This window comes from Podarcis pityusensis, assembly GCF_964106645.2.
Source record: "Podarcis pityusensis genome assembly, chromosome: 8".
Classification (NCBI taxonomy): Eukaryota; Metazoa; Chordata; class Lepidosauria; order Squamata; family Lacertidae; genus Podarcis; species Podarcis pityusensis.
Window position 1 is genome coordinate 70047728 of NC_138033.1, and position 22817 is coordinate 70070544.

Consider the following 22817-nt stretch of genomic DNA (forward strand, 5'->3'; position numbering starts at 1 on the left):
CCACAACTCTTTGAATCATTGGGAAATCGTTGGAGTAAGGAAGCAGGACAACGAGGCAAGGGTGTGTATAAGAGACTTCAGTTTGATGCATAAGGGCATTATTTATGGTCATTGAGAAATGATAGAATCACAATATATTCACTTAAATTAAGATGCACCCCCCCCCATATTGGATATGGGAATAGTTCTGGGTCAAAAAAGCTGAATTTCAGCATTAGAGGATGATTCAGCAGGTCATCCAGCACACCTGTTGACCTTAAAGCATCTCGGCCAGCCACAAAGTTTGTTGCAGCTTGCTGGGAAGTGCAGGAACTTTAATTAAATGCCCAACAGAAATTTTCAGCATCAGAAAATAATGGGATAATTCCCTTGAGAACAGGCCACATTAGCTGGAAACTTTCCCCAGTTTTCTTGTGCGGTTTGGGGCTTCAAGGAAACCACAAACAGAAACCATCTTCTTGGCCTCAGTAGTGTTTTCATTGAGCTTCTTTTCCGTGTGTGTGTGTGTGTTTCAACTAGTACAGGAAATGCTCCTAGTTCTGGAGTGTCTATAGACATCCAGCTCAAAAACAAGCTGAAATTGTTCTAAATTAGTTTAAAGATGAGCTGCTTTGTTCAAGTGCCAGCCAGAATGCTTTCACACAAGGAAGCTGCCACACAGGCAAAAACTTCATACAAACTAGCATCCCTTTCACAGTGTTGTTAGTATATTCATTTTGTTACGAATCATGCAGTATTTGTACTCAGTCCCAAGGAAAACAACCCACAGTGGTATATAAAATAGGTTCCCAAAGTTCAGCATGGTTATAGATGAAAGGAGTGGAAAACCAGGAGTAAGAAAATACCATTCCACAAGATGCAGGAAAATACCATTCCACAAGATGATGTGAAAATTAGTTCAGGGATGGGGTAGAATTGGCTTGCAATAGACCCAGAGTTTGGCTGCATTTGTATTTCTGTACAGATTGTTTAGGCTGATTTGTTAAATGGAAGCCTCTTGGTATGTGAACGTGTCATAGTTTGATGCTTGGGCATTTGGGAATTTCGGGAGATAGCTATAACACTGCCGAACGCCTTAAGCTTGAAAAGTCACTTCTGCTGGGTGCTGAAATTTTTGCTGGTGCATTCATCTGAAAAGAAACTAGCAGGTGCTCATGCCAGCTCTGTTATCACTTAGCCTGCTGCTTTTATTATTATTGCTTGGCCTGAAGGAGGAGGGGCTGTTCTGAGAAGCAGAGGGTGAGAAATCTATTCCCACCAACCTCGCTCGGCTTTGCTACTGCAGTGTTGTGCTGTGCCGAGCTAGCAAATTTGGCCAGACACATCAAGCATGATCCTATTTGGCCAGTGCCAAAATTAGTCTGATTAATGGGGAATGACCTTCAGATGGATGGGACCAAAATTTCAAGAAGCACCTTTTGGAATCATAGGTGAAATATCTGGCTTCCAACTTGTTTCTTTCTCAAAACGCATTGGCTGGGATCCAAAAAGCTACTTCCCTGTGCACTCAAAGGCTTAGGCATGCTCAGTGGGTTGTTGATTTTACACACACACACACACACAGATTTCTCTCTCTCTCTCTCTCTCTCTCTCTCTCTCTCTCACACACACACACACACACACACACACACACACACACACTGAGCTGCCTGAACACCCAATTTCTACAGATTGCTTTTGATAGTGTTCTTGGTTTCAGAAGAAGTCTGGCATGTGGCAAAATGGGGCTTCTATTCTTGAAAAGCAAGTCCAAAACAAACCCCCTTGAGCATATGGTGCTGCATGTTTCCCAGACAAGCACATTTAACACATGATGGGACTGTGTAGCTGGCCCTGCAGTAAACTCTTCCCAGGTCATTGCAGTGCTTTAGGAAGTACCGTAAAGGGCTTTCATTGCAGCAACTTTGCAGCAACACTGAACTCTGCCATTGTCCTTTGGAAATATGGAGAATGCACTTGTCCGTTGGCTTTGATAATGTGATTGACAGGAAAATGCATCTGGTGAAAGGGGCTCTAGTCCACAAAAGCTTTGTGCCATCACAGATTTGCTAGTCATTATGATGCAGTGAGTAAAGCATTAGTCAAAACTATTTTGATGACCAGGGTCAAGGTTGCGATCTCTTGATGTCAGATTCTTCCACAGCCATGAAAGAAAAGCTGAACAGAAGTTGCTGTTATTATCTTCCAATCTTCTCCTTTACTCCCCAATCCTGATATGAATAGGTATGCTTGGTTGCTGTCCAGGACAGCACAGAAATAATTGACCAGGCCGACTCATTCACTGTATTTCTAGACCACCATTCATAGGAGTGTGCAGGCAGTGCAGATGCATCACTCAAGAAAGTTTGGTTTTGCAAACCAAAACTGTCAGAGTGGAGATTTGTTGATGCAGTCCATGTGACTACTGGACAGCTTTCAGCCTCACAAGACTAGACTCATGTTGGTGGCTTTTGTAATACAAACCTAGGTTACAGTTGCCACAATGGAATGTCTAAGCACTTTTTAAAAACAATGAATTTATTATTATTATCATTAATTTTATTTCTATATTGCTTTATATTTTAAAGAAAAATATGGTTTACAACACATTACAAATATGTGGTTTACAACACATTAAAATATCAAATCAAATAATCTAGAATACAAATTCAGACTTTAAGAAAATATTTCAGATCCTTCTCTAAGCGACATTTTGCTTTCCCCATATTTATTTACCTGCTTAATTTATATACCTGCCCCATAGCAGAAATACTCTGGAAAGGCAGTGTTGTGTAGTGGTTAGAGTGTCTGACTAGAACCTGGGAGATCAGGTTCAAATCCCCACTCAGTCATGAAGCTCACTGGGCAACCTTGGGTTGTTGTAGGGATTAACTGAGATGGGAGGGGGGTGAACCATGTACTCCTTAGAGAAAAAGGTAGGATATAAATGCAGTAAATAAGCTCTTCTGCTTACCTGCTTAAGAAAGCTAGGGGGGCCAGCCAGATGGAGATGTCAGTCGCCAGCCTGGCAACCAGAGATGTAATTGCAATTGGACCCTCTCCAGTTGCAAAACACTCATGACACCTGGTAATTTTCTAACACTGTGTGGCATAAGCTGGGAGGAAAAGCTGTGTACCTTAGCAGCAGAGCACCAGCCTTGCACACAGAAGGTCTCAGGTTCAATCTCTGGCATCTCGAGGTGGAGGCTGGGAATGCCCCCTGCTTGAAGCTCTGGAGAGCTGCTACCAATCAGAGTAGACAGTGTTGAGCGAGCTAGATGGAACAATGGCTTGACTCCATGTGATAATGGCAGCTTCCTAAGTTCCCATGAGAGATGAGTGCTGCAAACTGGGGGAGGGGGACCCCTCCACCCAGACGGATGCTCTTATAACATAGTATTGACAGACAGGTCTATTTCCCTTTTTTCTGCCTTGATCAGAGGGATGGTGGAAAAGCAAGGAACTGAGTTTGTGTTTTGTAAGATAATATATTTATCATTCTCCCCACTCCATCCCCCTTTCGGCAAATCTATTTAGGTTGCCTCACTTTGTACTAGCTATTTCTTACAGCTGCGTGCTTTTAAAACTTTGCTCAGCTTGTTGTGCCAGGGCTCCTGCCCCCCCCCCCCAGCACACACACACACACACTCTCTAACCATCCCAATTGATTGTCTCGAGTCTGCACAAAATACTCTTTCTGCAGATGAGCAGAGGGTGGAGGGGAAAATTGGGGGGGGGGGGAATGGGCAAGAAAGAAACACATCTCTGTACTGAGTTGAAGCACCTGCTGTGTCCGCCTCTCATTCCAGGTCCCCTCCCAGCCTGACTTTGCAGCCCCAGTGGACAGGGCTGGGATCTGTCAGTGCTTGCCAAATATCATTCAGATGCTGTCACTGTTTCTTGCACAGGCAGAAACTGCAAAAGTAGAAGGAAGTTTTCTCCCTCTTCACCAATATTATTACTATTATTGCTCCAGTCATGCTGACTTATCCACAGATTCAGAAAGTTCCCTTGCCACTCTTGAGGTAGCCCAAAAATAAATCAGGTTTTTGTTTTTTTTTAAAGAAATAAAGTTTTGAAAAGGATGGACTTTGCAAATCCTCCCACATTTGGCAATTGGCATGGCGGTAGCGGGGAGGGTTAGGGTTAACTCTGCACACAGGGCTACCACTTTGTGTGCTCGTATTGGGAGCCGGAAAGTACACTTAGAAAAAAGAATAGCATCCCGGCACACACCTGTGGGGCTCTGGGTGGCTCATCATTATCAGCATAGGTCTCTTTGTCTCCATGTTCAGTCATATCCCTTCATGAGAAGAAACTGCATGGTCTTGAAATGGAATTGACACTTCCCTCCCTGCCTTGAAGGGTAGGGGGAGAGAGCAATTACGATGAGGTCATTCAACCCACCCTCTCCTACCCAGTGATCTTGTTTGTACTGGCTGGCTTTCTGGCTTTTTTCAGAGCCCCAGTTCAACCAGTAGGTACCAATCTGTTTGGCAAAGCCACATTGGGGCCCTTGGAATTTATCTTCTGGTGTCCCTGGAGAGAATAGGGTTCCAGGCGGCCAAAAGGGCTTGCTTATGCTTGCGGGTGATTTATAGGCCGAGCAGAGCAACTTGTGGAAAAGGCAAAGCAGATCTTGGCAACAGGCCACTAGAATCTGCCTGCAGCTGCGGCGCAGTGAAGTCATCAGCATAACAACCACTGCAAACAGAATAACAAAGTCTGCCCTGTTCTCATCTAAAATAATCTTTCCAATTCAAAACCACAGCTTTAAAAACTCACCTTTCTGCATACAATTAGAAAACAAGGTAGCAGGCAAATTTGATTTGGGGGTGAGTGGGGAAAAGACAGGTAGTGTTGAATGCTTTGATTTTATTGGCTTGGTTTCTTTAAGAATATGTTTTTAAAATGGTTTGTCTTTTAACATATACTAGAAATTTTGTTTCTCACCTCTAGCTTTTTTAAAAAGCAGTTCTAAAGTTTGGAGGACTACATAGGTCAGTCACAGAGCTTTGGGGAACCCAGTCAATTTTCTGTCCAGTGGTACTGAACCCCTTCCCCAGGAAACATAGCTAGAAATGAATTTTAAAGTGTTTCCCCAAATCTGGGTGGACATGAATCATTTATAGAAGTTGAAAACACCCAGGATGGTTAAAAAACAAACAAAAAACTGTTGAAAGACTGTATGTGTTCCGTTATATAACACTAAACCATAGTTTAATGTATGTAGATACGCCTCTGTGAGCTTGAACACATGCCCTCAGTTGTTCTGTGACATTTTTGTTGGTTCTAATATAGGTATAACTGTAGCTTGCCTTTAGGGTGTTTTCTAATGGACTCACACAGCAATGTACAATTTTTGTGTGCTACCTATAGTTCACCCCTGACCTGGAGTCCACAAGGAAAGAACGGTCCTAGTCACAGTACCTGTAACAGTGCATCCTGTGAGATAATGTTGTGAGCTCGTAGGATAGATTAGAACAGACGCTTCTTTGCTCTTCAGATAATGGTCCCCATGTGGGTGTATTCCTGTTCAACTAGTGGTGGTTTGAACTATGTTTAATATCTAAAAATGCAATGGAAAATGACAGGAATACAAATTCAAGCCAGTAAATCTTTTCTTTCTTTTCAGGTACCATCTGATCCTCCTGCTCCCAAGAAACCCAAAATAGATGACTCCTTGCAGTCTCCAATAATTGGTGACAAAGAGAAGCAGTCTAGTTGGTTACGGTCCTTGTCCAATTCATCCAGCAAGGTGAGTTTTAGGGGACTGGTCATAGTTTTGTGTGTTGTTGTGTTTAGTCATCTTAGTTGTGTTCGACTCTCTGTGAGCCCATGAACCAGAGCATGCCTCGGAAATGCTCACTTTCTACTCAAAGCTTCTCCTTTTTTATGTCCATGGAGTTTTCTTGCAAAATACTGGAGTGGATTGCTAGTTCCTTTTCCAGGTAGATCACATTTAGTCTAAACTTTCGGCTATGACCTGTCCGTCTTGGGTGGCCCTGCACGGCATAGCTCATAGCTTCCTGGAGTTATTCAAGCCCCTTCGCCACAACAAGGCAGTGATCCATGAAGGGGGTTTTGTGTGTAGAAAGCCTCAAATTCAATCTCCAGCTAAAAGAAAAAGTTAGCAGGTAGTTAGGAAGCCCTTTCTGCACATGAGACCATGAAGAGCCACTGTCAGTCAGCCTAGACACTAAAGGCAGCTTCCTTTGTTTCCTACATCCATAGTCCTGAAATTTGGTTTAAAAATCTCATTTATTTTACTCTCCTTGGGGTGATGGTGAAGAAACCACATATGAGCAGTTCCAACACGAGTGTTAAGAGAAAGGGGCCCCAAAAGATTTCATCAAGGACACCATACATTAATTAGGTGCTGTTTCCAAAGAAAAACACCTGTACAATGGGCTGCATCCTGTTAGCCCTACTCAGAATAGACTTATTGAAATTAATAAGACATGATTAACCATTAATTTCAGGCAGTAGGACTTTGTTGGGTAAAACCCATTGAGTTTAAAGACAAATTCCTCTTTTGCATTTTTTATTTTGCTTCATTCATGGTCAATTTCTCTTTTGGACTGTCTATTTTTGTTTTAGATCTACTGGTATTTAAAACGAACAACTGTAGAGGAGTTACTTTTGTAGATATTTCTCTTCCAGCTAGGATAAGGTTGCAGTAAGAATCTTTTGCCACAAAAAGGTGGCTGCAGAATCACATTTTAAAAATACATCACATTTTAAAAAATTAGAATGATCTAATAAACTAGGAATATAGGAAGCTGTCAAGTAAGACCATTGGTACATCTAAACACTGATACAGTGGTACCTCAGGTTAAGAACTTAATTCATTCTGGAGGCCTGTTCTTAACATGAAACAGTTCTTAACTTGAAGCACCACTTTAGCTAATGGGGCCTGCCACGCCGCCACTGCACAATTTCTGTTCTCATCCTGAAGCAAAGTTCTTAACCCAAGGTACTATTTCTGGGTTAGCGAAGTCTGTAACCTGAAGCACTGTAACCTGAGGTACCACTGTACTTGAACTGTTTTCGGTTTTAAGGGCAATTTAAGAGTGGAAAATTAAAACCAGCAACAGAATGAAATTTAAGACTGTACTAGACTCCTTGAGTTGTATCCACTGCTAGTCCTACTTTGAGTAGACCCATTGAAGTTAATGGACACAACAAACATAAGCACATTAATTTCAGTGGGTATACCCTGTGTACGACTTTGTTGGCTAGGCCTTTTCTTTTTCACATGGACTTATAATGCCTCCTATTCCCTATGGATCTTCAAGCCTCCGCCCCTCCCTCCCCAGCAGCTTATACCAGATTTACAGCTCACAAACATGTAATTGTGTGTATCTCACTGTTTCCTCTTTGTTTCCTTTTTGGCTCCAGCAGAGTATTGGTTGCATGCATCCACGACAGCGCCTCTCTGCCTTCCGGCCCTGGTCCCCCGCCGTTTCAGCAAACGAAAAAGACCTCCCAAACCACATCCCTGCTTTGATCAGAGACAGGTGAGGAAGCAGAAAGAGTGGCACAATAACCTGAGTCCCAGCTCATCTTAAGCCAGTTAAGGCTGTAATCTCATTGCGGAGCTTCCTTTTACAAGTGACACGTAATGTCCATTCCACATTTGTAAGCGGTTGTGTCTACCTATGTTCTACTCAAGACTCTACACCCTTTGAAATTAATGGACCCAAGTTAGTCCTGTCCATTAACTTCAGCGGGTTTACTCGAGAGTAGGAGTAGCATGGGATACAACCCAAGTAATTGATTTGGTGATGTGGCGGCAATTTGCGGCTCCCTACCCATTCATATTGGGCAGGCACCTTTCCTGTATAGTTTTTTGGCACTTGCTAAAATATTTTTGTTCAAGCAAGTCTACCCTAATATGTAAGTTTGACGTGTATTTTTAAAACTGAATATTTTATTTAGAATTTTTTAAGGCTAACTTGTTCTTTAGCAACTGATGTTTATTGGTACTTTTAATGTGTATCTTATATTTATGAAAACAGTTAAATTTTATATATATCTATATCTTATCTATCTATCTATCTATCTATCTATCTATCTATCTATCTTGCTGAAGAAAGTAGGACTGAATGCCAGAGTAAACATTCATAGGATCAGCGTCATTTGCTCACAAGCAATTTATATCATACGCTGGTTCAGGCCCCTTGTTAATTTGCATTTTGTAGCACAGAAAAGGCTGCTGATTTGCCCCGGTAAATGTTTACATATTGCAACTATGAGTTGTATCTAGCATTAGTCCTACTCAGAGTAGACTGTCTGAAGTTAATGGTCATGACTAACGTGGAACAATTAATTTCAGTGGGTGTATTCTGAGCAGGACCTAGTTGGACACAACATTATTTCTTTCTGCTAGCCTCCTAGAATATGATTGTGTTAAAGGTATGGGATATTAATGGCACAAACCAGTGATAGGCAACCTGTGGCCCTCCAGATGCTGCTGTACTTCAGTTCCCACCATCCCTGGCCCATGGCTGTGCTGGGTGAGGCTGATGGGAGTTGTAGCCCCCAAACATCTAAAGAACTGCATTTTTCCTGTCCCTGCTGTACCTGGTTCACTGCGTTGATGATGAGTTGTATAAAAACCCATGCATGCAGATGTCTCCTGAGCCTGCAAATGTAGTAGTGTGTGTTCCATCACTGAAGGTGTTACTTCTTTTTCTCCCTTCCAACCCCCCTACAACCCCCCTGCAGTTTGTGTTCATACAAAAGTTTTGAGAATGCCGTGGCCCCCAATGTGGCCCTTGCACCACCCCCGCCTCAGCCAAAGATCGTAAGCAACCCCCCATGTGCCCCAGCAGCAACTCGGAGCAGTGAGCCGTTGAACAGCCCCTCCCAACCAAGGAAAAGGAAACATGTCGCCGAAAACCCAACCATTCCCGAACCTACGCCAACCGCTGCTGTCGCCACCGCTCCTGCCGCTGTCCCTGCTGCAGAAGAAGAAAAGGAGTCTGAAGCAGAAATCGAAGTAGAGACTCGAGAAGAATGTAAGTGTGAGTTACCCCATGCTACTTCATTTCTTATTTTCTTCTAATTCTTCCCTGGTTGTTTTCCTTGGGAACATTGCCATGGGGAGGGATGGAAGGATGGGGAACCGATGCGATTCCTGCATGGCTGGGGGGTTATACTAGATGACCCATATGGGGTACGTTCCAATTCTATGATTTTATGATTCTAAGTTTATCTTGTCCCCGTTTTGCTTTAAGAAAAGGAAAGCAGCTCAGTGGTTAGAGACCCCTGACTTAAACCCTGGGTAGCCATTGCCAGTCAGTGTAGCTATTACCTTACTAGACAGACCAATGGTCTGATTGGGTTCTATGTATGTCCTTTCTGCAAGCACACAGGTGATTTTTAGCTTTCTAATGTTCTTTTTGTCGGCGGGGGGACTGCCGCCTTTGTGTTTCTTTTCTCCTCCCCAGTCACCTCCTCTCTGTCCTCACTCTCCTCCCCATCCTTCGCTTCTTCGAGCTCAGCCAAGGACATGAGCTCGCCCAGCATGCAAGCCCCGCCCACTACTAGCAACGTCTTTGAAGTCGCCAGTCACGCCGAGCCCCAGAGTGGCACCAGCGGTTTGGAGGCTGAGCTGGAGCACCTCAGGCAGGCCCTGGACAGTGGCCTGGACACGAAAGAAGCCAAAGAGAAATTCCTCCACGAAGTTGTAAAGATGAGAGTGAAGCAGGAAGAAAAACTGAATGCTGCCTTGCAGGCCAAACGCAGCCTACACCAGGTAAGGCCATATGGAAGCATCATAAGGCAAAATGAGTGGCTTGCACCCCCACCCACCTCCATCCCCACTACACAGGCAAGTACTAAGTCATGGCTTCCCCCCAAAGGATGCTGGGAACTGTAGTCTATTAAGAGGGTGTGGGTTGTTATGAGACACCCTACTCCCCTCACAGAGCTACAATTATTAGAGTTCCGTGGGAAGAGGGATTGATTGTCAAACCCCTTTGAGATGTTGAGCTCTGTGAGGGGAGGAGGGGTCTCCTACCAACTCTTAGCACACCTAACAAACTGTTGTTCTCATGATGCTTAAAGCCATGACTGATAAAGTGATGTAATAGTGCTTTTAAAATATAGTGTGGATGTGGCCTCATTCAAATTAGTCATGCACATTAATTTCAAGTGATATGTTCTGGGTATGACTAACAGTGGATACAACCCTCTCTCCCTATCTGAAACATCCTTCTGGTTCTGAAAGTAAGTATGTAAGAGCAGCCCTGATGGATTTAAGGTCGTCCCATCTGATCCAGCTCTCTGTTCTCACACCTATTACTGGAAGCCCAAAGGCAGGACCTGAACATAATAGCACTCCTCTCCTCACCTGTGACTCCTAGCAGTGGAGGTAGAACATAGCCATCATGGTTAAGTTGCAGTTAAAAATACATTTCCAAACAAGTAAAAACAATACTTCTGAAGCAAGAACGGGTTGGTTTATTTTTTTTAAAAAAGAACAGCAAACTAGAAACACCCAGACAGCTTGCAAGTGCATGCAAAGTTTGAGGTTCCACATGTGTGGTTTATGGCTTAATATTACAGCTGAGCAGAGCCACAGAAAACCTAGATTGTGCTCTGGGGCCTTATGTTTCATGGGACCCATTCATGGTGTAAAGGAGAATCCGTGGGGTGGTAGTCTGCTTGCTGCTCCTGGGCTTTCTGGTTCTCTGTGAAGGACCTTGAGCCTGTTTCTTGAGAGCAGTCAGAGAATGCAGAGCAGGTGGCAGCTGCTTAGCCAAGCAAAACTTTTAACAGTGCCTAAACTGAGCAGAAGAGTACGGTGAACTTAAGAGCCTAGTATTTGTCCCCAAATTCCATTAATTCTGTTGTGGAGAGGGCAAAGGCTTTTCATGCAGAATGGCTGGGAAACAGCACAGGCTAGGATAACAAGTTCTGGCTTAGGAAATAAGGTTGTCAGACGAGAGAGATTTCCCATGACCCCGATGCAGTATGTTACTTAACAAAGGAAGGACTGCATCTGGAAATAGGAAGGAGAGGGGAGGGGAGGGGAAGAGATATGCAACACTGGTCTCCCTTTTAACACTAATCAGTCATAATATAAGCAAAGAATGAATGGAAGCTGTCCCCTCCGCTCTCCCAATAAAAGAGAGAAAACTTTAAAATAAATGTGTAATGCGTAAACCATAAAGAAGTTGAGAGGACCCCAAGCACCTGGTTATCCATGTGCCTAAAATATCTGATGCTGGACCACATAAATATGAAAAATGTCTCCATTTGGACTAATCACCTAACTCTGACCTCTGTTTTTCCACTGGCTCTGTTCTCCCTCTGAATACCATTTGCTGGGTTCTGCAGGAGGGGAGAATGCTGTTGTGCTTAGGAACCGCTTCTGGCTTGGCCACTGTGAGTAAAAGGATTCTGGACTAGATGGGCCTTTGGCCTGGTGCAGCAGGGTTCTTCTTCTGTCTCAATGGCAAGGTCTTGTTGAGCAGTGCTACTCAAAGTGGTGTTCCATGGACCAGTGCTGGTCTGTGAGCCATTAGCTGCTGATTCATGGTGACTCCACCACAGCCCAGGTTGGGTGGGACGCTTCAGATATGGTACCGGTCCTTGGCACCCTGGAGAAAAAAATAATTGCCAGTCCGTCACATCAGATAGTTCAAGAAGCCCTGTTGTAGAGAAATGTCTCCCCCCACCAACCAGGACACAACATCCCTCCCATTGGAGGCTCAGCACTTAAAATAATCAATAGACAAGACCATTAGCTTAACAAACAAAAAAGGAAATATACAAATCATATACAGATCCAATACTGACAACCTAACTCAAATCTTAACATCAGAATGTCCATAAGTGCTTGCCTGTAATATGTTCTAGAACTGTCTGAAAAGAGTCGAGATTCTTCCAGAATTCTGTGATGTATTCGTTCTTCCTTACTGCATATAAACACTTATGGCATTCCATGCTACTGAATAAGATATCTTCATTTTCCATTAGCTAGGAACTGGTGAACACATCTATGTGGTTCTTGCCAATAGCAGGCACACCATGCTTAAAGTCCAATCTTCCTTTCTAACTTGCCCTCCAACCACCTCTGAAATGTTAAAGCTCTTGCCCAGTTATATATTTCTTACTCCCCATGCCACCTCTAACCACTTTTAAGGCTGTGTTTATTAAGTAAGCCATGCCTCCATCTTGTTCCAGGAGCTTGAGTTCCTACGTGTGGCGAAGAAGGAAAAGCTAAGAGAGGCAACAGAAGCCAAGCGCAACTTAAGGAAGGAGATCGAGCGCCTCCGAGCTGAGAACGAAAAGAAAATGAAGGAGGCCAACGAATCACGGATACGGCTAAAGCGGGAACTGGAGCAAGCCAGACAAGTCCGGGTGTGCGACAAGGGGTGTGAAGCAGGCAGGCTGAGAGCCAAATACTCCGCCCAGGTGAGGACAGGTCCTTTGAGAGTCTCCTCACAGAGCTCTAGGCTCTTGGCCAAAACTTTGCAAGAGCTTTTCTTGTGGCTAAATATTCAGAAAGGCTTTGAAAGATACTTTAAAGGATGCCATTTTGGCCTCAAAGCAGTCTTTGGTTTCTCACCATAGGGCAGAGCTTTCCAAACTTTTCATGTTGGTGACACTTTTTAGACATGCATCATTTCACAACATAGCACTTCAGTTTTACTAGCAAACCAGAGGTTAAACTAGCCCCTGGAGGAGCTTGGGGAGCATTCACGTGACACACAGTGTGGAAAGCTCTGCTATAGGTAATAGGGCTGGGCAATGTCGGCTTTTCAACACTGAGATGGAGGCAAACATCGCAAAATGTTTAAACCTGTCTGAGCCAGGGCTGCTTGCTGCTGCCACCCAATGCCAGGAGTGGAGGGACTTCCTCTGCAACCTTGGCATCGCTCTGCAAGGTGCAGAGTGCAAGCCACCCCATCCGTGCCTTGCTGAGCATTGGGCCTGGTGGCAGCATCAAGCAACCTCAGCACTTCCTTCTGGGAGATAACCCACCTGCCATGTACAAGCCAAAGGGGTCGGGAGCTTGATCAGCTGAGAAGCCTGTCCCTTTGCATGTGGGTGGGAGGAGGGGCTGCCTGCTCCTCAACGGATAAGCCTAACAGAGCCCCCACCCTGTCTTTGGCTTGCGCCCTGCAGCAGGTGAGCTGGGGAGTCCATTAGATTTCTCTGCTGAGGGGCAGGCCACTGTGCACCTATCAGCGGAGAAATTTAAATGAAGTGCAGGCAGCCACGGGACAAACTACATCAGCTGTTCCTCCCTTAGCAGGATGAGGACCATAATGCAATGGTGGTTTCACCTAGCAGTATATTGCGAGTGAAACTGCTGCTCCTGAGTCCCTCTGCCTCCAGCACCCGGCTGCAGCTTGCTTCTCACACTGGGCACTGGTAGCAGAGTGACTCAGGAGTGACAGTGGTTTGACTCGCAATATACCACTGGGTGAAGCAGCCATCGCACTCTAGCTCTCATACCGGTCCTGGGCAATGTATTGATACGTTGCCCAGGCTTAGTGGGGATCACCTGTTTTGTGTGCAGAAGGTCCCAGGCTCAATTCCTGGCATCTCCAGGTAAGGTTGGGAAGTACAAATACCAGGACATGCTTTACAAAATCAATTCATATGTAATAGCAACATGTGGGATTTTCTGTGAAGAGAGTTTAAAGTGTTGTCATTCTGTACACCCAAAAAATTGTTAAAGAACTCCTTTAAAGAAAAAAAGAAGCCAACTTCTGAACAAAAGCCCTGTTAAATGTTACTTTTCCTCCTCCTCTCATTAACAGGAAGGGGAGCGGTCCCACAGTCCCTTTTGTGAGGCTTGCCAAATTTACAAGGGCAGAGAAGCAGGAAATGATGCAAATTTCCTTCTCCTCGCATCACGGGACGTCTCGCTGATAAGCGATGCCCAGACTAAACATAATCTGATTCAGAGCTTCATGTGCTGGGTGTCAACTTCCACTTTAGCTGAAGTGTTGTGGAGGCGGGTGGGGCTCCACAAAGTTTGAAGCCTTTTTTAAAAAAAAAAAACCCACATTCATCTAATTAGGCTTTGAAGGTTCACCCGTTTGTTCCAACTTGCTCTGCTCCAGAGGGTTGCTTTTGCTTCTGACATCTGGATTTTTTTTCTCTCTCAAGGGAGGAAAGGATTGAAGTTTGTGTGGGTGAATTTTTGGTTTTTTTCTGTTAATAATCTTGCCAGAAGCCTTTTCTGTCTTACCTCCCATTCGCCATGTTGACGTGGGACGTCTGTGTTAGACGTTCTTGCCTTCTGTCTCCCCGGCTTCTAATTCTGCTCATCGTCTCAGTCTTAAGAAATAGTATCAGGGATGTTCAAGTCTAGATTAGGTTGGAGGTAGGTGGGAGGAAGGAAGGAATGAAGACCTGTGATTTTTCAAAGCAGTCAAAAGGAATTAGTGCACAGCTACATCCTTGCCATTTCCCTGCAACTCCCCCCCCCCCCCCATTTGTCAGGATTTAGGTCTGGCATATTCATTTCTGAAGTAATCACGTTGCCACGTTTTTGCTCATCCTTTGAAGTATTAGAGGGGAGGTGGCCAGAGCTGAATGACTTGGAAGAGGCCCAAGACTGCAGAAGTGTTGTTTTGAGTGGTGGGGGAAGATGCAGAGATGGTAAGCAGAGAGAAAGGTTCAGGTCTCTTGCCACAGTGCAGCTGGCTTAGCAGCATCTGGAGGACACTGTTGGCTATCCTGGAAACATGGTGGGACAAGCATTCAGTGACCTCCTTTTCCTTCCTGTATAGATTATGTACATAGTTTAGCATTTGATCTAAAAACGGATAGGTTGCAGCTCTTGGACTGTGTTGCTGTATTATCTGTAACTCAAGAGTGGGGATCTCCAGGTTTGGACTGATTGCAGACCTCCCAGACCTCCCAATCTGGTCTCTTGGAACCCAATTCCCTACTTTTACACCATGCTTGCCACTGACCCCGCATAACTACTGGCATGTGGCTTTTAGGGTCCAAGATAGTTGGTTTTAGGGACTTTGGTCCCGAGCCACCAAAGGTTCTACAGTGGTACCTCGGGTTACAGGCGCTTCAGGTTAAAAGACTCCGCTAACCCAGAAATAGTACTTCGGGTTAAGAACTTGTTTCAGGATGAGAACAGAAATCGCACGGTGGCAGCGGGAGGCCCCATTAGCTAAAGTGGTACCTCTTCAGGTTAAGAACAGACCTCCAGAACGAATTAAGTTCTTAACCCGAGGTACCACTGCATATGTCAGTTCTAATGCCTTGAACTGAGCCAGGTATCTCTAGTTTACTATCCATTCATTCATTCTAGATTGAAGACCTGCAGGTGAAGCTCCAGCATGCAGAGGCGGACAGAGAACAGCTGCGTGCTGATCTGTTGCGTGAGAGGGAAGCACGGGAACACTTGGAAAAGGTTGTCAAGGAACTTCAGGAGCAACTGTGGCCTAAACAGAGTGATCTGCCCGGCAGTGAACACACAATGAAAGATATGGACAACTAGGCCAGCGCTGAAGAACGTAATGACATGGGGTCTAATTTGTAGGCCATACTGACAATAAAATAAAATAATATGCACAGTGAGGGAGAGAGTGTGTGGGAGAGGCGCTGGGGCGAGGGTCCGCGCCCTGGCGTGTGCTGGTAAACATGGACTTTGTTATTCATTGGAGGGCAAATGTTACTCTTTATAACAGAAGCACTGAATTCCACCTCTTTTTTCAATCCATATAGCACAACATCTTCCTGTGCCTAGAACATGAAGAGTGTTTATAACCTAAACTACTTTTTGAGTCTGCAGCAAAAAAAAAAAATATTAAAAAAATTATACCGTCTGGCGAGCAGCATCCATGTGAAATCAAAGACAAGCAACGAGGGCTGCTTTCTGGGAACACTTTGGAATCAAGAAAAAAACAAAACCCTTTTGTTATAAGCTATTTAAGAACACAAAACAATTGAGTCATGAAGACATGGTATTATAACCATTAACAAGATTTTTTAAAAAATATATATATATAAACAGGGAGGGGGAGAAAATACTTTCAATGCCTGATTTGTAATGACAAATTGTTACATATGTTGGGTTCTTCCTTAGAGAAGCTTGTCAGAAAAAGCCCAATAATAAGCCATGACCGTTTCAATCCAGGGGATTTCTATGTGAATTTCAAATTTAGGTTTTTTTCCTAGTTTAAAATCTTTGTTTTCCCCATGCTTGAACCAAGAAGAGGAAAGTCAGTGGAGGGGAAGGGGGGTAGTTTATATGTTTCAGTGGGGTGTAGGAGTGGAACTATATCCTAAATGAACCCAGCCTTATTAAAATTCAGTGTTTGTAAATCACGCCATAACTTTTTTTATATATAAATATATGTCTGTTATTAACTGATGTGTTTTAAAGACTCACTTCAACGCCAGAGCACTTCAATTATGAGAAACGGATAGAAGAATATATAAAGAGAGCAAGAAACACAGAGAAAACACAAGACAAAAGTCGGCTGAAACATGAAGTTGCTTGTGAAAGATAAGTGGGAAAAAACAGAGAGTGGCATGTCTGCTTGGAAACCCTTCCGTTTTCCCAGAGAACTCGTCCCCATGTTATCATCACCTCAGAAATTTCAGTATTTTATTGACTTGCCCAGGATCACGTGTAAGGATTTCAGTGTGGCCCACAGAGAGTGCTCAACATTGTATTAAAGAGACAAAAAAGAGGACTTTTGCTGCTGTGAATAAGCCTACATTTCTTATTCTTTAGGGGTTTTTTGGTCTTTTGTTTTTAATGTGACAAATACTTTAATATTGGGATCTGTGCCGCAATTCCTTCCCTTCCCACTGAATATTGAAATATGCAGCAAGTAAACACACTCAGGGCAAAAATCCTATCCCCAGTGGGAGTTTTGCTTCTTCTACCTGATTTGGGGCCAACACTTAGTACCCACTAGATTTTGTTTTCCTCTTGAAAGGCATTATTTTTTTAAGAACTACAGTTTTCGTTATTATTTCCTCCACCTTTATTGCTCCCCTTATGATTTAACCAACTGTCCACTGTGTTAGCAATCAAATCTGCCAGGAACAGTTTATAACTCTACACTTCTCCAGGACCTACCCCCTCTCTTTTGAGAATAAGGCGGGTAGGAAATGTTACGGAACTGCAATTGTTAGAGCTCGGTGTCAATATAAGCAGCATAGGCTCAGATTCCCTACCTTTTCTCTCTGGCAATCAAGCAGGTCACGTGTTTCTTGATTCATGGTTGCTTGAGATCCGTGTCACACAAGCAGTCCAACATGGACTTCAGGGATGCCATCCTATCAGCGACAGGGCTATGGCGGCTGGTCATGGCTAAACCGCCCCAGTGCAGGAGTGAGCAATATTTTGATTCGTTCTTCCCTGCCAATACAGAGGTATTGATTCAAAGTCTTTCGTATTCGTTTTATTTTATTTTTACAATCATTTCACAGGAATGGTGAGCAAACCGTTTACTAAGGGTGACAGTTTACTAAAATCCTTAACTGGGGGGAAAAGCCATCCCAAATTCACAGATTCTCTCTCCTCCAATTTGCGTTCTGAAATACTGAAGGGAACTCTGCAATTCAATCCTTTTCCTGTAACCAAAATGCGGCTGTCTGTCCTAAAATTAAAGTATTGACTTTACAGTACACTAGGGGGGGAATAAAAGTTGTATTAAAAATAAAGCTGTTATTATCCATTCTAATAGCCATTGTAAGCATGAACATTGAAAAAGGAGGAAGTAAAGTACATTTTAGTGGGGGTGGGGGTAGGGGTTGCTACAGGAAAAAAAATTAAAAGGAAGCTATATTAGAAAAATCAGGTGACTTAGAATTGAAATATGGGGAGCAAGAAAGCAACAGATATATACGGACTAATTTGCATGATAAGAAGTTGTCTGCGTTTGAGGTCTTGCCCATGCTCGTATCCAATGAGTGGAATCTGCTCTCCCATCTTAAAGTGCAATGCAAACGGAATATTGATTGTGTTTATGCAGTTATTTTTTTAATATGGGGATTTAAAAATAATTTTTTTGCTTTGTATGTTTTTTCTGCAGTTATTAAAAAAAACCATATGCATGGAATTAAAATCTTTGCCATACATATATATTAATTAACGGGCATTATCACTGTCTTAACGTAAAGGTGCATAACTTTTTTTTTGTTTCGTTTTGTTCTCAGTCGTATAAATTTCCAAGATCTATAATGCTTTTTTGTTAAGTTTGCAGTTATTTCCTTCAAGAGGCAACAAAATTGCGTAGTTTTGATGCACAGCTGTCTTCAGTGGCTCAAACCTACACTTGGCGATTCAGCTTCACTCTTGGGACAAGCTGCTGCTCACTGCTTGTCCCTCTCCCCACCTGGCCAGCCACCCCTCCTTTCAGCAGGGAGAGGTGTTACAAACCCTAATTCTGGGAATACAGGGGTCATTCTACAAGATGATAATGACAAACCAGTTTCTGTGAAAGCAGCTTGCCTTCCAATACTGATCTTCCTCTATGGCAGGGATGGGGAACATGAGGCCCTCCAGCTGTTGTGCTTCAGCTGCCATTGACTCCAGCCTGCATGGCCTATGGCCAGGGATGATGGGAGCTGTAGTCCCAAGGACAAACAGAGGGGCCTTAAACCACGACAGCCACAACCCATGTTTTATGACACACACTTACTGACAGAGGCGCAGCTGGTCTTGCTAGCAAACTTAGGGGCACATTCTAGGACATTCCCTATAATCCTCTAGGAAGTGAAATTGGTGCGTTGACCAGCAGGTCAGCGTGAAAGGTACAAACTCTAAAAACCATTGCCAGATTCATTGAAACATTTGCACAGATTCAGAGAAGCCCACTGCGCCACAGCACAGCCATTGTCCCCTTTCCCTCTTCATGAGTGTAAATGTTCCAAACCTTGAGTCTAGGCTACAGCAGCTATCCCTGTCAAAACAAACAGGAAAGGCATTGGGAACCCACAGCCTGGGCACGTGCTCATTCTTCGGAAGTCTCTGCTACCACTTCCAATCGTAGTACTAAACCAAATGCAAAATGCTGAAGTTTGCATCATGTCTCATCTTTTTTATATGGGCATACAACTTCAGTGCAAGCTTGTCTTTTTACTCCCAGCCCACCAAGAGAAAAGGAGCTGAATTTATCAAAGAGGAAAAAGATAATCAGCACCAACCACACGGAACTATGTGTAGTCTTCTGCAATAGCTTAAAACAGAAGGAAGGAAAGGTCCCGTGATTTAAACTGCATCTGTCCACCAGAATTTCACTCTTGCATCCTTCTCTGTAATAGGGCATGGGGCCTGCAATCCTGCTGATTTAAGGGACGTTCCACATACTATGCAAAGGGAAGCTCAACTTTGCTGCCGAATTATATACTCCACAAGAAGCTGCAACCATCCATAACTCCCTGTGAAATGTATGCTTATAACACTATAAGCAGCTTTAAAATTGTATTTCTTGCATTCATACTTTATCTTATGTAGGTATGCACATAAAACTACTTAAGTGTATGCCTGTTTTAGTATAAAGGTGTCAAGTATTAATACCAACAAATGCTGTGTTTCTAACACCTTGATCCTGGTCTGATTTTTCCTGAAACCCTTGATGAAATAATTGCAATTTGTACAGCTGTGCCCACATACCGATCAGTCTTGAAAGATCTATCTGCTAGTGTTTTAAGATTAGACTGTCTAGTAAGTGTTGAAACGGGGGGGGGGGGGAGAGAATCTTTGTGACATAAGGCGGATAGAGGCAAAACAACAAAATCTCATTAGGTGAGTGAAGAATCATTTTTTAAAGACACCTTTGTCAGATCCAGATTTAAGCCATGACACATGTCATTTGGATTTCAATTGGGACTTAGTTCACTAAATATGGTGCAATCCTGTGCATGTCTACTCAGAAGTAAGTCCTATTAAGTTCAGTAGGACTTAACCCTAGGTTAGTTGGATTATAGCTCAAGTCTGTATCCAACATCTGAAGGAAGCATGTGCATCCATGTGGATTTGATAGCATCTTTGCTCTTAATCTTTTCAGCCATGTGTCTAAAGTCCTGTTTAAGGGATTTCCAAGTCAGACAATAAAAGGGTAACAGAAAATTCAGCCATTTCACAACTGTTTGGAACATTTCCCACCTCAAGCTCTTGCCATCAGTTAACAAATACAACCTACCAAGAAAAATTTCTGCTCAAGCTTCATTGCAACAAATGGGGCTTACCTTGGAGAAGTTCCTAGCCCACTGTGTATAAATATATATTCTGAACACTGCAGCATGGTCACTAGTATTCCAGATCAGTAGCCAAGGTTTGAGGAGAGCTAGATGTAGAAAACACAAAGTTAAGGTAATTAAAACAAAAAGCAATCCAAACTAGAGGCTCCCAATCAACGCATGAGAGTTCTGGGCTCCCCCCTACCCCGGACCCATGATAGCCAATGTATGCACGGAACATGCATGTCTCTGACATTGGTTTATATCCAGTGTTACATCAGAACAGAGGTCCATCAATTTTAATGGGTTCTTCCAAATGGAAAGTTGGGCACAGCCCATTGAAGTGAATGGGGAAACAGCTGCCTATGCAACATTTGTTTGTTCACAGCAGACCCCCTACTCCAAAGTGTGCAGAGGGGCTGGTCAGGAAAGAGAAACTGCATTATCAATTCTGTAGAATATAATGCTCTTGTTTTGCTAATTTAAGCTAGTTATAGCTATGATCCTTTTACTGGAACAGAATTCGCAAATTGTAATTCCGTTTCCTTTAAGATGTTTTCTCCAAAAAGGGGAGAAGAAGTGTTTTATTACATCGGCTGTCAGTTCTTCAAATACATCAAATATATATAGATATATAGATATATATAATCTAGGTAATTGTATATTCAGTTTAATTCACTTTTTTATAAAAGATATTCAAATAAGACTTTAACGAAGGGGGGGAGGGCAGGTGAAGAATACCAACAGCAATAAGACATTTATATCTATGAAACAGGCTAACAGAATAATAATCTTGCTTTTTTCCAACAGAACTAGCCAATGTAAAAAAAAAAAATTAATTTGTAAATACTTTTTTTCATTTTGCAGTTGTATAATACGTGTATATGGTGGTGTTTACTTTTTCAAAACCTTTTTCTTACTTAGTTGTCTTGTTTTAAGAATTGTGTTTTTAAAACCAAGGAAATTTGTTAGGGGAAAAAACAACCATAAAGAAAGAAACTTTTTTTTCTTATAAAAAAAAAATCAGTGTCAGTTCAACTTCCTTCCCATTATTTGCATATTTTTGTCATTCATTGTGAACTGTTTTATTAGTAAAAGCAAAGAAAATTGACATTTCTTCCCCTTACATCCCCAAGCAGTCTCTGTGTTATAGAGAGGTCTTTTAAAGCAAGGAAGAGTACTAAGGAGCAAGTTTTTAATTGAGGGAATGGCGCAAGTTTATTAATAGATGAAATCTTTACAGCATTTTTTTGTTACTTCCCTGTCCCCCAGCTGCTGCTGCTAACTATTTTATGACTTACTCTCCTATTCTAGAACTATTTTATGTAATTAAATATGCTTTCTTGTTTATAAATGCCTGATTTACAAAAAGGAAAAAAAAAGCGTGGGGTATTTATCTATTTCTCTGTGTAACTTGATAGTCCTTTTCAAATCCCCCCTCCCCCTCCAACCCTTTTCCAACCTGGAAACAGATAATATTGTAAAATAAAGGACTTTATCAGATTATGTATGAAAATAGCTATGCTTATATATACCACAGTGACTGAATGTACAGTGTATAGGCGCATTATCAAAAATAAAATTGTTTGTGCAGAAAAAAATAAGTCCACACACACTAAAGATATGTTCTTTTACTACTCTTGAGTAGCATGAACAAACATGCCCCGATTAATTGGTGCAATACTGCAGAAAAAAATTAAAACTGTTTTATAAAATTGTTTTATGAGACTATGAATAGCTCTTCATGAGATAAGCACCCCTGACCTCAACTGCTCCAATTGGACTGGGTATTGCAGGCCCACACCTCCTTTTTTAAAAAGAGTCCCCACACCTTCCACTCACCCCTGTATACAGATGTGTGTGCCTTCTTAAGTGGTACCCTCCAGAAGATGGGATTCATCATGTGATTTTTCTGGTAAAGTAAAGCAGGGTGGTTCAACAGGCTGCCGTCCAGATGTTGGGCATCCACTCCCACCCATCATCATGGCTTTGGGTGGGGAGGGTAAGGAGACAGGGAATGCAAGTGTTGTCCACGGAACGCATCTTTAATAGCAAAAGGCCCAGAATGCAACATATTTCCACCAAAGAGCAGTTGACACTGCAGAGGTGGCTGTGTTCCAGCCTTCCCCATCCTAGCACCTTTCAGATATTTTCGCCCACTTCCCTGGGCTGGATGAGGCTGGGGGGAGTTGTAGTTCAAAACATTGGGGGGGGGGGTTACCAGGTTGACCAAAGGTTGCCTTGCACTAAGAGATAATCCAACCAGCCCCAGTCCTAAAGTCCTAAGCATTCTTAATGAGTGGAAGAGTATCCCTCGAGAAACTGTTTCCTCCAGGGTATACACTTGTGCTTACTTCTTGGCCCTGTTACCTGAGACTCAACTAAAAAGGCCAGGGATTAAACATGGTGCCATTTTTAAATGCACATTTTTCTGGAAATGTGCAAAAAAAACCCAAAAAACCTTCCATGATCAAACAGCAATTGCAGCCAAGACGTTTCTCATGCTCAACCAAACCCCTTTTTCAGTCTGTGCATGTCCTTTAAAGTGCAGATCCCAGAACTGGACACAATACTCGAAGAGGACAAGAAGAAGAACCAATGAAGAACTGTTGCTTCCGAAACTATGGTTCAAAGCAACAGCTCTAAAA

The 22817-nt window shown here is 43.0% G+C and overlaps 1 protein-coding gene and 1 long non-coding RNA gene across 5 annotated transcripts in view; one reads left to right on the forward strand and one right to left on the reverse strand.

Annotated features, from left to right (window-relative positions):
• Positions 1 to 21675, forward strand: part of SKI (SKI proto-oncogene) — a 156968-nt gene extending 135293 nt beyond the window's left edge. Inside the window, exons 2-7 of one of the 4 annotated variants that reach the window (XM_081016109.1) lie at positions 5615 to 5737; positions 7384 to 7499; positions 8710 to 9008; positions 9435 to 9742; positions 12178 to 12408; positions 15281 to 21675. In XM_081016109.1, the coding sequence (XP_080872235.1) occupies positions 5615 to 5737; positions 7384 to 7499; positions 8710 to 9008; positions 9435 to 9742; positions 12178 to 12408; positions 15281 to 15469 (1266 nt within the window). In that variant the 3' untranslated portion in view covers positions 15470 to 21675. Of the gene's footprint in view, positions 1 to 5614; positions 5738 to 7380; positions 7500 to 8709; positions 9009 to 9434; positions 9743 to 12177; positions 12409 to 15280 lie in introns of all 4 variants that reach the window. The other 3 variants (XM_081016108.1, XM_081016111.1, XM_081016110.1) reach the window with 3 other exon arrangements.
• Positions 11158 to 17297, reverse strand: LOC308482827. Its single transcript, XR_013989435.1, has 3 exons — positions 17161 to 17297; positions 14198 to 14316; positions 11158 to 11591 (listed from the first exon to the last, which is right to left on the reverse strand). It is a non-coding gene; the product is annotated as an uncharacterized lncRNA (long non-coding RNA).
• Positions 21676 to 22817: the final 1142 nt, after the last annotated feature.